Source organism: Scyliorhinus torazame, chromosome 19 (genome assembly GCF_047496885.1).
Source record: "Scyliorhinus torazame isolate Kashiwa2021f chromosome 19, sScyTor2.1, whole genome shotgun sequence".
Taxonomy (NCBI): Eukaryota; Metazoa; Chordata; class Chondrichthyes; order Carcharhiniformes; family Scyliorhinidae; genus Scyliorhinus; species Scyliorhinus torazame.
Window position 1 is genome coordinate 71164438 of NC_092725.1, and position 16259 is coordinate 71180696.

The 16259-nt window shown below is 44.4% G+C and overlaps 1 protein-coding gene across 3 annotated transcripts in view; it reads left to right on the forward strand.

The window, feature by feature from the left end:
* Positions 1–16259, forward strand: part of scube1 (signal peptide, CUB domain, EGF-like 1) — a 406877-nt gene that overhangs the window by 318828 nt on the left and 71790 nt on the right. For all 3 annotated transcript variants that reach the window (XM_072484510.1, XM_072484511.1, XM_072484512.1), the window contains 3 exons: positions 3824–3940; positions 5119–5241; positions 13086–13205. In XM_072484510.1, the coding sequence (XP_072340611.1) occupies positions 3824–3940; positions 5119–5241; positions 13086–13205 (360 nt within the window). The remainder of the gene's footprint in view (positions 1–3823; positions 3941–5118; positions 5242–13085; positions 13206–16259) is intronic.

Consider the following 16259-nt stretch of genomic DNA (forward strand, 5'->3'; position numbering starts at 1 on the left):
TTCTTATTATTACACTTTCCTTTTTCTTCTATGCATTGGGCAGGGTCGGTAGCCTGTCCAAAGACTTGAAAATGGATGAACTGTACTAGTGTCGCCCTTTGCCGGTGCATGCTCAGCGTCCTGAAGCCCACCAAGAGATGGAGCTCCAAAATCCCAATGCAGGTAAATATTTTGGGGGGTTTCCTAACATCTGATCTGGTTTTTTTATGCACGAGCTTTATATACGTTTGTCCAATAGTTCACTTGTACATAAAGCTAATATGTATATTATTGGACTCAAAAGACAGAAACTGTCACATCCGTCTACTTTCAACTGGGTGACAATTATTTCTGGTATCATTTAATACGTTAGTGAATATTTATTTTAAAAACCTGTAATATTACTGTTGTGAACAGGAAGGAATTTAATTTAAACAGCATTAATTTCTCCTCTCACTATCCATCCATAAATAGAAAGGTATTTTGATTTGTTTCCCTCTTTATAAGCGGTGGCATGTTTCCCAAACCCTCCGTTTTGGCACAATCCAATTTTTATTAATAACTCCACAGGATGCTCCTGATAGGATGAACTCAAAGGAGTAGTTTATTTGCACACACCCAAAATGCGGGAGGATGGTCAGAACAGCGCCTCACATTCAGCACAGACAGCGATAGAGAAAAGAAAGACTTACGGTACATAGACCACAGAGAAAATAAATATTGGTTTATGTGGGTTCAAGAGTCCTGAATCAAAGGCCAATAATGTAATCCTTCACAGAGATCAGCAGGCTGAAAACTAGATGTTGTGTAATTCCCTCTTCCAGTAGAGTTGATTTCACGCGATGAGATAGGCATGCAGTGACAAATCAGTCTTGTAGGCGATGGTACAGAATTTCCAGCAGAAGTAGTGTAGATGGGGTGAGACATCTAACCGGGAGTAGAGCTCCTTGTCTGGGAGGCTGCTAATCAGATGACAAAAAAGCAGACTGAGTTCTTGCAGTCCAGCAAGGCAATATCACTAGTTCCACAAGCCAGAGGCCCGTGTCACATGACTCTGACCTCTCCATGCTGTCTTCGACAAAGGAAATGTAACCCTCCTCTGGGTCCCATGATTGTTAAGTGTCGCAACCGTTCAGAATTGAAAGCAAGCCCTTTGTCTTAGCAGATGGGCAGACTCCTGTTGGCCAGCCTGAGATGTGAAATGCAGAAGGCCTTTGTATAGCTCTTTTGAATTTGTTCCGTGGTGCCCATAGTAGTTCGTTAGTGACTCTTCAGGGAGAGGGATGTGTGATTTTCTCCGATAATGCCAGGGAGCTTATTTTGTTCGGGATCACAGACAGACATAGGTTCAGCCATTTTCGATCATTATCCAGTTTGAAATGTTTAAAGAGCATATCTCAATATATTCTGTAAAAAAGATACAGGGTGATGTCTTAGTCCCTCAGAGACTCAAATCTGAAATGAATACAAGTGCTGGAAAGTACGAAAGTCAGATCTAGAAGAAGAAAAGTTGATGGGACCTTTCATGAGAATGAAGGCTTGCACCTAAAACATCAACTTTTCTTTCAAATGCTTATCAACCTACAGCATATTTTCCCCCTCTTTAAAACAAATTCCAATAAAGGGGCAATTTAGCGTGGCCAATCCACCTCTACTGCACATCTTTGGGTTGTGGGAGTGAGATCCACGCAGACACGGGAGAACATACAATCTCCACACGTACAATGAACTGGAGCCGGGATCGAAACTGGGTCTTTGACGACATGAGGCAGCAGTGCTAACTATTGCACGCCCCACCCACATTTTATTTTTATCTGTCAAAAAGAGATTTTGGCAATTACAAAGTTTTATAGGAAGGAACCCAACTCCATTGGAACTAATTAGAATAATTCCCACAGCTAGCAGTTGTTGATATAATTTTGTCCACTATCTTGACTCACATATTCAATTAACTGAAGCAGGATTCCAAATATTAGAGGCTTATTTTTGGCTGCCAGGTCAAATATGCAGAATTGGGAAAATTCCCAACTGCCCAAAAGAATATTTGGATTTTCATTGTGGGGCGGGGGATTTGGAGGGAGCAAACTGGAGTCAGGTTTACTAGCCCCAGAAACAGTGTGGAGGCAGCCACAGGCTGGTTAAAAAGCCTGCCTTGGTGCTCTGGAGCTGTGTCCCAATTGTAATAGAAACTGCAAAACACAACACTTTAGTCTTCACCCCTCTCATCCCCTCACCCAAACTCTCCCCATGCCTCCCACCTTCACTCGCATTGCTCTCATACCTTTATGTCAATGTATGCTCCTCCACCTATCCCCATTACCACTCATACTCCTCCCTACCACCCCATAGCCTAGTATAGTGTCTGTACAAACTCATGCCAACCCATGTCACCCCATCCCCGTAGCATTCATCCCCGTAGCATTTTATAGCTCCTCTGCCAACTGATGCCAACTCATGAATTCTGCTCACTGGCATAGCTCTTTAAAGCTCTCATGCTAATTTATTGAAAACTCACGCCAACCCATGCCTTCTCATATACCAGCTGTTGCTCTTACACCCTTCATTCCAGTTAACCCAATATTACTATGGTAAGACTTCAGGAGTCATGCTGAGGTGAAATAAAATTAAGTTCAATCTGTTACAGACTTCAATATATGTTAAAACTTAAAAATTCATAAGAACACATTCAATACATTTTAATCCTTTCAAGTACTTAATCCCCAATTTAAAAAAAAATAAAATCATAACCTCACAGATCGATAGATTTCGACAAACTAAAACATCAAGGGATACAGGGTTAGTGCAGGAAAATGGTGTTGAAGTAGATGATCAGCCGTGATCTCATTGAATGATGGAGCTGTTTCGAAGTGCTGGATGGACCACGCCTGCACTTTTTTCTTATATCCTTAAAGACAGCTAACCCTTTATAACCAGTTGAAGCTGTTAATCAAACTGTGAACTTACAAGCCTCCTGTTGTGATAATGATTGCTTGTGAAAAAAGACAAGCAGCATGAATACTATAATGATAACCTTCAGGCTTATGTTAACAAACATTTATTGAAACTGCAACTGCAGCATGTTTCCTTTCAAACTTTAAAAAGCAGGGAATTTAAATGACTTGACAATTCCATGGACCTTATCCACTTTGTTTGCATATTCATGTCTATTGACAATTTCAAAAGGGGTAGCTGACTGCCCAATGAACTCCATCAGATTTAGACTTCCACCAGTCATGTTTCAGAAATTTTGATGTCGAATGTTGCTTCTAACTGAACAAAGCTGTACTTTTAAATGGTGCCACTACCACCGTGAACTCCAAATGTGCAAAGTTCGTACCAACCTTCCTCCCGCACCACCCTGAGAGAAAATAGTGCCGGGCAGGCCTAGATAATTTTCTTTGTTATGCTAATTTACCACATCATGAGCAGCTGAAGATGCTGATGTTGTTAAATGTGAAACTAGTCAGTTTCAAAAAGGCTTTTTCCCTTTGGCCTTGGACATTTTGGATGCAGAATGTTTGAAAAAAACTATTAAGTTTAGTAATACTCTTCGTACATGTTATGAACTAATAATACCAGTCTTGCATTTCTCATTCTGACCTCCGGTGCCTTCCTATCTTGGGTATCTCCACTGAAGTTATGCTTATTTGGTGACCAGCTTTATGTAGAGAATTGGAATTGCTGGTGCAAGTGTCCCAAATATCACCTATTTTCTCCTGTTCATTATACACTACTTAGAATGGAGGAAATAGAGCAGATATTAGTCCCTTGGTATCTTTATTAATTACACCAGTGTATCTGACGGGGCTCTTTTTAATTATCTATTTTTCTTCTCCAACTTTAGATATCGACGAGTGTTCCTTTGAAAGGACTTGTGACCACATATGCATCAACTATCCAGGAAGCTTTGAATGCTTGTGTCACAAAGGTTATACTTTATATGGACTGACACATTGTGGAGGTTTGTTCAGTACGATGGGTGGCATTATAATTCAAATGGAGTGAAACTGCAGTGATTAGTATTAGGTACTATCTAATGTTAGTTAATATTGAAATAAAATTTTATATATTGTGGTAAATGGAGGACTAGAGGCTCATCAGTACAGAGTTTGAAAATGCGATCATAAACAAATTGCTAGAGAGCAGAAGGATGTGGGTTGGAAAGGGATCGGGTGCGAACAGATGCAAGTAAGTGATCAGAGCTAGTCTTTCCAGTGACCAACACCAATGAAAGTGCAGGATGGTAAAGTTTGGGTCAGTGCTCTTAAGAAGGCAGTGATAGCTGCAGATAGAGGCACAAAGCAGAATCCCGGGTAGCACAGTGGCAGACGAGGTGGAAGCCAGAGGAGGAGGAATTATGTGGGGTGGAGTGAAGGGGTGCAGAGGGTCAAATACTGATGGGGACATAACCAGATTCGAGGAATGAAGGACAGAAAGAAAGGCCCATGCAGAACTTCGCATGATTAGAGTACATGTGGCTACATTTTGATCAAGATGGAAATTGCTGAGGACATGTTAAAACGTGGTTTGTTTCTCTACTTATGTCTGTTATTTTAATATCCTGCACTAAAATTATTTTCTGTTGGTCCAATTTCCACTAAATGCACAGTTGACATCTGGTTTGTTACTGGAATCATTGGGTATCTGACTAAATAATGTATTTAATTCTCTAACACCATTGTTTATAAAATAGTATTTGATCATGACATGAATTGTGTGTGAGGAATAGATTTGTCTGGTTTCATAGAGAATATATCAAGCACTGAATATAATAATAATATTTATTGTCACAAGTAGACTTACATTAACACTGCAAAAAAGCCCCTAGTCGCCACATTCGGGCACCTGTTCGGGTATACGGAGGGAGAATTCAGAATGTCCAAATTACCTAACAGCACGTCTTTCGGGACTTGTGGGAGAAAACCGGAGCACCCGGAGGAACCCCACGCAGACACGGGGAGAACGTGCAGACTCCGCACAGACAGTGACCCGAGCCGGGAATCGAACCTGGGACCTGGCGTTGTGAAGCTATAGTGCTAACCACTATGCTACCGTGTAGCAAATATGCAAGTAATTAAATAGGATCGCTGCTCTCTCACCACAGACTTTAATTCTAGTCACTGAACTTTATCTTTTCAGATATCGATGAATGCAGTATTAATAATGGAAGCTGTGATTATAGTTGTATTAATACAATGGGAAGTTTTGAGTGTGTGTGCCCTCCCGGGAAGAAATTGCATTGGAACAAGAAGGATTGTGCTGGTAAGTATGATTTTAGAAAGCAACAAGATAAGACGGGAGACTCTTAAAAGCTATTTGACCCGAGTCCACATTAACAAGAAATAATATGCTATTGTAGTGTCTTAACTAAGGCCTTTTTAGTTAAAGGCACCATTGGAATATTTCATGCAGCATACATTTCCTAAATCCATTCACTGATTTAATTTAAAGTTTCATCCCAAGTGAATGTTGGGACATTTGAGAAGGAATTTCCATCTGTCAAATTTATTTAGTTTAGAGATTTGTGCAGGAATAAAAGGTTAATCATGGTGCCCCGGGACTTCTGTGAAGTGCATGAAAGCTGTCTTGAGCTATAAAACTTCTAAAGTTGTTTTTCCATTGGGGAACACCTAAGCAACGCTCTTCACCTATCCTTACTGACACAAATAAGATCAGGAAATGATGAATATGAAGCTGCATCCTCCATCTGCAATGTTCACAATCCCAACCTGCCATGACCTCATCCCTCTTTTCCTGTAGGCATTTATTTAGTCAGAGGGGTAGTTCCATTCGCTGTTCCGTGCTTCTGCCTGAAATAGGTGTTCTTAATATCCATGTCTAAATGATGAGAGATGACAGATTGGGGAGCCTGATCCAATCCTCATAGGACTGTTTACTTGATAGTGATTATCAGTGTGAATCTAGCAGTCTTTTCCACTTCCCGCTGTAAATTGAGACCAATTTTAATATTTTTATCACTGTTCAGCCCAGATCAGATTGTGGTAACAGTTCATAATAGGGGCTTTTTACAGTAACTTAATTGAAGCTGTTTTTGAAAACTCACCACTATTCTTAGAATTCCCCCTATACCAAAAAGGGCCAACATTCTAAATGGTGATCAGGGATTCTCACTCTCCGACTCCGATGCAAGCTTCAGTGGGAGCTATTCAGGTCAAACTATATTTTCAAGTTATCCCCCGGTATAACCTATACCTTCACCGAAGAATTTTACCTACTTACCCCTCAGTAGCATTGATATCCTGGGTCCTGCGTTGTTAAGTAAGTAAAGTAGGCTAATAACCACTGTTTCAGATTAAAACTTTTAAGTTATTTTATTATTATTTTATTTTTTTATTTTTAAAAGATGTAATCACTGTCTTTACAGAAAAGTAAAAAGATCTTGCTTCTGGATCCTTCTGGTTGGTTGAAGGGACCTTCAAGCCCAACTTGACAATCAATCTTTTTAAAATCTGGGGCGGAATTCTCCACAATCGGCGCAATGTCCGCCGACCGGCGCCAAAAACGGCACGAATCAGTCCGGCATCGCGCCGCCCCAAATGTGCGGAAGTCTCCGCAACTTGAGCGGCTAGGCCCACGCCGGACTGATTTCCGCCCCGCCAGCTGGCGGGAAAGGCCTTTGGTGCCCCGCCAGCTGGCGCGAAACTGACTTTCCCGGGCGGCGCACACGTGGGAGCGTCAGCAGTCGCTCACGGCATCTCCGCGCATGCGCAGTGGAGGGGGTCTCTTCCATGGCGGAGACCATGGCGAAGGCGGAAGGAAAAGAGTGCCCCCACGGCACAGGCCCACCCGCGGATCGGTGGGCCCCGATCGTGGGCCAGGCCACCGTGGGGGCACCCCCCGGGGCCAGATTGCCCCGCGCCCCCCTCAGGACCCCGGAGCCACCCGCACTGCCTTGTCCCGCTGGTAAGAGAGGTGGTTTAATCCATGCCGGGGGGACAGGCATTCCATCAGCGGGACTTCGGCCCATCCGGGCCGAATATCCGGTGCCGGAGAATTTGGCAACCGGCGGGGGCGGGATTCACGCCAGCCCCCGGCGATTCTCCGACCCGGCGGGGGGTCGGAGAATCCCGCCCCTGGTCTTCTTTACATGTATTCGCTGATGAGCTCGGTTGCTGTGTCCTATCTTTCCCATGTACCGAGCTGTGAGAGCTGGCTCTGCTGGCTGTCCCCTTTCTTCGGGTTTATATATTTTTCTAACAGTTATCTAGTTTTTATGACTATTGTAAAGTAACTCTTGATTCTCTTTGATTGTAAGAAGTATCTTTGATCTAAACATTCTAACCCAACTAAGTATTCATTTTGACATAACCTCATCTCATAGATCTGATTACCTTCTGTCCTTTGTGATGTTCAAAATGCTTTGACTTCAAGAGATATTACTTTTAATTCCTGTCATTTCTATAGTTTTATTTTCCAATAGTGTCCTCAGCTCATAATTTTGACTTTGATTTTGGCTTTCAATTATGTTTCTCGTGGACTGATAGTCTCCAGTTTTCATAGATTATCATAGAATTTACAGTGCAGAAGGAGGCCATTCGGCCCATCGAGTCTGCACCGGCTCTTGGAAAGAGCACCCTACCCAAGATCCACACCTCCACCCTATCCCCATAACCCAGTATCCCCACCCTACACAAAGGGCAATTTTGGACACTATGGGCAATTTAGCATGGCCAATCCACCTAACCCGCACATCTTTGGACTGTGGGAGGAAACCGGAGCACCCGGAGGAAACCCACGCACGCACGGGGAGAACGTGCAGACTCCGCACAGACAGTGACCCAAGCCAGAATCGAACCTGGGACGCTGGAGCTGTGAAGCATTTGTGCTATCCACAATGCTACCGTGCTGCCCTCTTTCAGTTACTTGGTATTAGCAAATTTTCACACCTAGAATTCTCACCAAATTCAACTGAGCCTCATCCATGTTTTCCAGATGTTTACTAAGATAGTTACTTTTAATGAAGGTGTGAGCCATTGTTTTTGGCTTCATTCAAAATCCTGTTTGTCTTGTTTGCTAAGCCTGCTTGACCAAGGATATCTGCATTTTACAATCCTTCCCTGGCAGCTGCTGTTAACCCTTTGTGGGATCTTGCCCTGTATTCTCTCATGTTTCTCTCAGACCAGATATTGCCAGGCTTCCATGTTTCAAATGACACATCTTTCCATATTTTCAATAACAAAGCCTACTTGTGACAATAAGCGATTATTATTATTAATAAAGTTGGAACCTGCTGGATAGTGAATTACTTTCTTACAGCCGAAAGGATTACTTGGAATAACAATTTCTGATGGACTGTACCCATAGGTCATTGCACAGTTTTTTTAAAAAAAGGATAAAAGAAAAATCTGTCACATTTGATGGTCATATTCCAAATTACAAAGCACATTGGAAGGTTCACAAGCTTCACAGTGTCAAACGTGCTAGTAGATTCTATTTCTGGGTCCTGGGTTCAAATCAAACTGTGATTTATGAATATCTCGTACAATTTTACCATAGATATCCTTCAACTCTCTAGTTCTAAATATTAGTTAATTCGTCAATTGATTGTCTGTTCCTGGCAGCAGCAACACAGTGCTCTTGTCACTAGGAGAACACAAAACTAAACTCCACAACTCAGATTGTGCCTGGGACCTACTTTGAGTCATCTTGAGTGCTGTGGTCAGAGTCATGGAGAACAAGCACCTCTTTGATTTGGCCCACATAAGGGGTTGGATGGTACAATGTTACAGCACAAAAGAAAAATGGGAATGAAAAGCTTAATGTTGTGGCCACTTGAGTGCTACTCTTGGGCGAGTGTACCAAAACTAAAAGCACACCTGGGTTCCCCTTTAAAGTCTTTTCTGCGAGATTCTCCAATTAGGTTAACTGCACCCTTTTGTCCTTTCCAATTCCTTTTTATGTGGCTTCACACATGGTCTGCATTTCAAAATCTATTTCCAGTCTGTTTAGTCCATTGCCACACATTTGATGAATTAATTGTCATTCATGTTGTCGTGTTAGGTACATTGGTCTAACACTGGCTGCAACTGGATGCAGCTTAGATCAAAAAGATACTCCAGACCTTGAAGTTAGTTCAATCTGGTTTATTGAACTAATAGCACAGTTAGCAAAGTTCTCTGTGAGTTCGACTCTGCTAACTTAAGTGTGGCTACTCTGTCTGACTGAACCAGACTAGCTCTTAGCCAAGTGGTGAAGGTGAGAGATTGTAGCAACACCCTTGACTGACTCCCTAGATGTTCATCAGTGGAAAGAGGTGGAGTGCGAGTGCCTCGTGTCTTTTATAGTCAGATCCCACCCCGGAGTGTCCTGCCTGCTTATTGGTCATGTCCTGTTCTGTGTTCATTAGCTGCTTGTCTGTATATCATTGTGTGTGTGTCTGCATATCATGACACATGTGTTCTTGATCTGGATTGTTTCTCCCTCCCTTTTGTCATCAATATTAACAGGGGACCATGTCAATTTTGGAAATTCCAATATATTCTATTTTCATTTTTATTGTCTGTTTCCTCTTATATCATAATGTCTGACCCAGCACAACTACGCTCCTAGTTTAGTGCGATTTGGCAGATGGCCAAATGGGAAAAGCAGCATCGCGTATTAGTATAGCAAGGAATTGAGCCAATGTTAGGACAGAGACATGTTTGAGCAGAGTAGTGAGAATTCTATTGGCCTAAATAAGCATTACATTACATGGCACCTGTACCCCTCATCTTGAGAAACACAAATACACCCTGGGCGGGATTCTCCCGCAATTGGCGGGATGGCCCGACGCCGGCACCAAGAACGGCGTGAACCACTCCGGCGTCTGGCCAACCGGAAGTTGAGGAGTCCTCCGCACTTCAAGGGGCTAGGCCAGACCCGGAGGGGATGACGCCTCCGCGCATGCGCAGACTGGCCGGTGTGTTCCTGTGCATGCGCAGGGGTTTTTTCTTCGCGGCAGCCATGGCGGAGCCCTACAGAGGCCGACGCGGAAGGAAGGAGTGCCCCCACGGTACAGGCCCGCCCACAGATCGGTGGGCCCGATCGCGGGCCAGGCCACAGTGGGCCCCCCCCCCCAGGGCCGGATCCCTGCGCCCGCCCCCCCCCCCACCCCCCCCCCCCCAAGGACTCCTCTAGACGGCCTACCAGCGAGGTCCCGCCATGTCGAACCATGTCCATTTCATGCTGGCAGGACTGGCCAGGAACTGACGGCCGCTTGGCCGTCGAGGCCTGGAGAAATGCCGGGGGGGCCGCTGCCAATGGCCCCCGACTGGCATAGCGTAAACCCCGCCCCCGGCCAAAAACTGGCGCCGGAGAATACGGCAGCCGATGTCAGAGCGGCGGGGCAGGATTCAAGCTGCCCCCCCGGGGATTTTCCAAAACGGCGGGGGTTCGGAAAATCCTGCCCCCTGTGTTTTTATAGAAGAGGAAGCAAAGTGAAATAGACGTACACAAAAACACCAAGGAATCAGGAATTTCTAACACAAGCACTGGGTAAACAGAAAAATCCTCTGGTTAAATATTGGAACTACCAAAGCCAAAACCATTGGAACTTCTGTCCCTGCCACAAATTCCATTCCCTATCCACTAACTCCATCTCCATCCTATCATTGGCGCAACTACCTAAGCTGAATCGGACTGTTTGCAACCTTGGTGTCTTATTGATTTTGAGATGAGCTTCCGATAACAAATCCTCATCCTCACTATGATCACCTATTTCTACTTCCGTTGTATAGCCGTAGTCTGCCTTGTCTGTGCTTTTGTAACACGTGACTATTCCAATGCACCATGGCCAGCCATATTGTCTCCTTTATAAGCTTGAGGTGATCCAAAACTCTGCTCCCCATATCCTAACTTGCAGCAAGGCTCATTTGCCCATCATTCATATGCTCGCCAACCTACATCAACTTCCGGTTAGACAACTCCTGGATTTAAAAATTCTCATCCTTGTTTACAAACCTATGCCCTTGGCCTTCCCTGCCCCTGTAATCTCCTCCATTCCTACGACACTCGGAGGTCTCTGGATTCTCCAATTCTGGCCCCTTTTGAGCATTCCAGTTTCGATTTGCTCTATTTTTGGTGGCCGTGTCTTCAGCTGGCAAGGCCCTAAGCTCTGGAATTTCATCCCTCTGCATTTCCATCTCTTTTCCACTTCTCTCCCCCCTCCCCCACCCCCAAGATGCTCCTTAAAACCTGCTTGTTTGACCAAACTCTAGTTCACCTACCATCTCCTCAGTGTCCCTTTTCTTGTTAAAACTCTCCAGTGGATTGTCTTAGGACATTTTATTATGTTAAAGGTTCCATGTAAGTATAAGTTCTCGTTATTCTTTGTGTGCTTTACCTCACTTCTCAGATCAACATGCTTGTATTCCAAGTATTTGAATTATGTAATTTTCTTATCATTTCAACTGGTTCATACTCCTCTAATTGTTCTGGTTTCATTTTGTTTTTACATCCTTCGTGAATGTATGTTTTGTTCAGGAAGTGCACTGCCCAGTTAATTTCACTGATTAATCAAGCACTTTTGCTGACTTGCATGCCAAATGCCAGGTCCCTTATTTCCTGCAACTGCACGGGTAGATCTTTAGCATCACAGTCACTTGCCAAGATTCTAAGATGAGGGGGTAACACGGTGGCGCAGTGGTTAGCACTGCTGCCTACGACGCTGAGGATCCGGGTTCGATCCCGGCTCCGGGTCACCGTCTGTGTGGAGTTTGCATATTCTCCCCGTATTTGCGTGGATTTCGCTTTTCACTTCCACACCCCAAAGATGTGCAGGTAATGGTGGATTAGCCCTAAATTGCCCCTTAATTGGAGAAAAAAATAATTGGGTACTCTAAATTTATATTTTAAAAAAGATTCTAAGATGAGATACAACCTGTAGTGGACAACATATAGCTTGTAACTAAATATGCGTTGTGGAAAATCTGAATGAGGAGGATGGAAAAACAGGAAGAAAGGTGCAAAAAGTTGCATAAACTGCATGTATTATTCATCTGCAGTTTTCAAATCTCCTGCTACCGTTTAAAAAAAATTATTATATCCACATGCTGAGGCTGAATTTAAGTAGCTATGTTACACTCACTGACTGACTAAAGTTAGATTGTTGAATCCCCAAAATATGAAACCAGGTTGAAATCTACTATTTGCAAGTATCCTTTCAACTGAACAATTGTAATGCATTCCATTCCTTATATCTTCTTTATAAAATATTCACCCACAATTTACTCCATTGAGAAGCAACAGAATTGTTGCAAATTCAGGTGGGCTGTGGATAAGTCTTTGCTATATTGGTATCAGTTGCTCCCTGAACCAGTCTGAGCACCTTATTTTTATGATAATTGACTCATTTTGCCTTCGGGCCTCCTAAAAAGGCATCTCTTCCTGTCCCTGGACTGTTCCTTCAGGCTCTACCCTTGCCTCCCTCGTATTTGTCATTTACGCACTGCTTCTTGTCAACATCCTCCTTAACCAAGGGGTGTAGCAATAGCATCAGTTTACCTCGCCATCTCCTCTCAGCTATTTCATTGCATCTGGTTTGCCATGCTGCTATTCTCATATAGGATGAACAGAAATTTCCTCCAATCAAATATTGAAAAGACTGAAGCCATTGTTTCCGGTTTCCACCACAGACTTTGTTACTTAGCCACTTTATCCTGCCCCTCCTTGGCTACTGCTGGAGGTTTGTTCACAACCTCAGTGTTATAGTTGCCCCTGAGCTGAGCTTCTAACCCCCACCTCTCCATTACCAAGACTGCCTACTCCTACCTCCATACTACTACTTCTGTAATTCAGTGTCAAATTTTGTCTGATAATTCTACTGACAGGCACCTTGGGACATTTTGCTATGGGCGCCCTGTGTTGATGCAAGGTGGTGTCTCAGGGCTTAACCAAGGGATGTAGCAATAGCATCATCTTGGAATCTGGAATAGGTACTTGTATCTTTTACTGATATGTTCAATCGCTCCAGAGGCAGACCTAGTAACCACTGGGGTGATGTGATGTGCATTGTTTCTGAATATTTCTAACAGCAACAAAACAGTCAGTCTGTGATGGTAACTACTTTTCAATCCACTGAATGTAATCAACAACTCACTCTCTCTCAGAGACGGTGAAATGTCTCCGAAATGCAAAGATTGCACGCAAAGTCCAGCTGATCTGCAGTAAGAGCGGAGGAGTAGAGAGCTGCTCCCTGTCCTGTCCATCAAAGGCACTCTTTGTAGCAGGTCAGTATTTGCTTTTTCATGATTTTGCAAACACCAAAGTGGGGAAGGGTGCATGAAAAGCATTTAAAATGTTTTGATGGGGTGTGAAGAATCTCATTAATTCTGTTGACACAGACGGCAAGTTTTCAACATCATTTAATATGTAAATGTAAAACCAAAATGGGATATATGTAAATGGTATTTGACTATTGCAGCTTTAGAGGATGAATTATTTATAATAGAATGTATCTGTCTAAATGACACACACATGATAAACTTTTGTGTTGGAATATCCATTCCAATAGTTTTATAACTACAATGTATTCAATAGAAACCATAACGGGTTAACATTTTATCCTGGTTCTGCACATTAGTTAGCAGTCTCGTGTTTGATGCTGCACCTTCAGGCAATGCAGAAAGCAGAATGTTGTGTGACAGATTTACCCCCGTGTGGTTGGGGAAAGCACATCAGCTCCAAACAAGCTAACTAATCCCCACCCAACTGATCCAAGCTTCAATGCCCTCTGCAGAGCAAGATCATTCTCTCAATGAAACAAGTCTCCCTTTTTCAAGCTCCGCAGCCCCTACACTAGCGAGGTCTGACTATGTTCCCTCTTTTCCTTCGCCATGCAGCAACTATTTTTTTTAAATTTAGAGTACCCAATTCATTTTTTCCAATGAAGGGACAATTTAACGTGGCCAATCCACCTAGCCTGGACATCTTTGGGTTGTGGGGGTGAAACCCAAGCAAACACGGGGAAAATGTTGCAGAAACAATTTAACTTGCAATCCTTTCTCCCCCCACTGAACCGGTTTTCATTCCTCACCAAAATCCCTAGAAAACATTTCAGCCCCCAACCCACGAGTAACAATGTTTTGGCTCTGCCTTCTAAACGAGATCTCGGCTCTCATTCCTCCCTGGTGAACAGAATTTTTAACCCCACTCCTGTTCTGTTGAAGAACAAGAATTTAACTCTGCCCCCTCTCTTCTTCCCACCCACCACCGTCCCCCTTCCCTCCCCATCTCCTTGCGGTTCCAATCTTTCTGTTGACTACTAATCTCTTCCAGCCCAACCCCGACTGCCTGGAGTTATTATCCATTGATAGCTGATGTGTTATGTATTGTGGGATAACACAAGTTGCAACTGGATGCAGCTTGAACCAAAAGATATTCCAGACCTGGAAGTTAGTTCAATCTGATTTATTAAACCAGTAGTACAGTTCTCTATGAGTTCGACTCTCTGCTAACCTAAATGTGGTTACTCTGTCTGACTGACTAGCTCTTAGCCACTTGCTGGAGGTGTGATACTGTACGTACACCCTGACTCACTCCATCGATGTTCATCAGTGGAAAGAGGCGGAGTGTGAGTGCCTCGTGCCTTTTATAGTGAGATATCACCCCTGAGTGCCCTGCCTGCTCATTGGTCATGTCCTGTTCTTTGTGTTCATTAGCTGCCTGTTTGTATATCATTATCTGCATGTCTGTATATCATGACATCTACCCTTTTTAAAAAATGTTTTGTTGGCATATGGGAACGTATTTACAAGCGGTGGCATATGTGAATGTATTTACATGTGAAAACAGCTGTCTAATGTGAGAAAACAGAATGTAGCAAACAAAACAAATGTTCATAAGTCCAGTCTCTGGGGCTTGCGTCTGATCCTTGTCGACCGCTGGAGAGGTGGTGGTGGGGACGACGGTGCCTTGACAGGCAGGATGGAAGCCTGGCTGGTGGCCTCGTAGTTTGAGGTATCAGGAGGTGGCAAAACAACGGACGGAAATGGAGAAGAAAGTGGTTGCGGGCAGGCAACTTTGCGCAGTGCCCGTCTGTTTCGTCGCACAACAGAACCATCAGCCATACATACAACATACGAGCGGGGCGCAGCCTGTCGAACAACAACAGCTGGAGCAGACCAGCCACCATCCGGTATCTTGATCCTGACAGTGACTACTGGGGATAACACGGGCAAATCGGTGGCATGAGCATCATAGCCCTGCTTTTGCTGGTTTTGGATCTGCTGCACCTTCTGCAGCACCGGGAGGTGATCCAGGTTGGCCAAGTGTATGGCTGGAAGTGTCGTCCGCAGGTCCCTGTTCATCAGGAGTTGAGCCGGCGACATGCCAGTGGACAATGGGGTTGCCCTGTACGCAAGCAGCGTGAGGTAGATGTCAGAAGCAAAATCCGCTGCTTTGCAGATGAGCTGTTTCACAATGTGCACCCCTTTTTAAACCTTCCCATTGGACTGCAGATAGTGTGGGCTGGAAGTGACATGTTTGAAATGGTATGACTTGGCAAACATAGACCACTCGTGGCTGTTGAAGCACGGGCCATTGTCACTCATGACAGTGAGTGAGATATACCATGCCTGGAGAAGGTCTCCTTGCAGGCTTTGATGACGGTCCGAGGTGTGAGGTCTGAGAGCTTCACGACTTCAGGGTAGTTGGAGAAATGGTCAATAATCAACACGTAGTCACAACCATTCGCACGAAAGAGGTCGATGCCAACCTTGGACCACGGGGAGGTATCGATTTCATGTTGCTGGAGCATCTCCTTGCTCTGCGCTGGCTGGAAGCGTTGACAGGTTGCACAGTTGAGGACCATGTTCGAGATGTCCTGACTCATACCGGGCCAGTAGACCGCTTGCCTGGCTCTGCGTCTGCACTTCTCAACGTCCAGGTGTCCCTCATGGATTTGGCAGAGCACCAAGCTCTGGAGACTGAGGGGAATGACAATCCGGTCCAGCGTCAATCACCGTCAAGTCGTCCTTTACATTGTAAAATTGAGGGCACTGTCCTTTCTGCCAGCCATTGGCGAGGTGGTGCATGACACACTGCAAGAGGGGGTCTTTGGCTGTCTCCTCGCGGATACGAACCACCTTCTCATCAGACGCCGGGAGAGTGCTAGCACACAGCTGCACCTGTGATTCAATCTGCTGGATGATTTCCAGCTGTTCACTGGGAAATGTGATGGAGCGGGACAATGCATCAGCAATGATGAGCTCCTTGCCAGGCGTGTACACTAAGTCAAAGTCGTACCTTCTGTGTTTGAGGAGGATGCGCTGCAACCGAGGTGT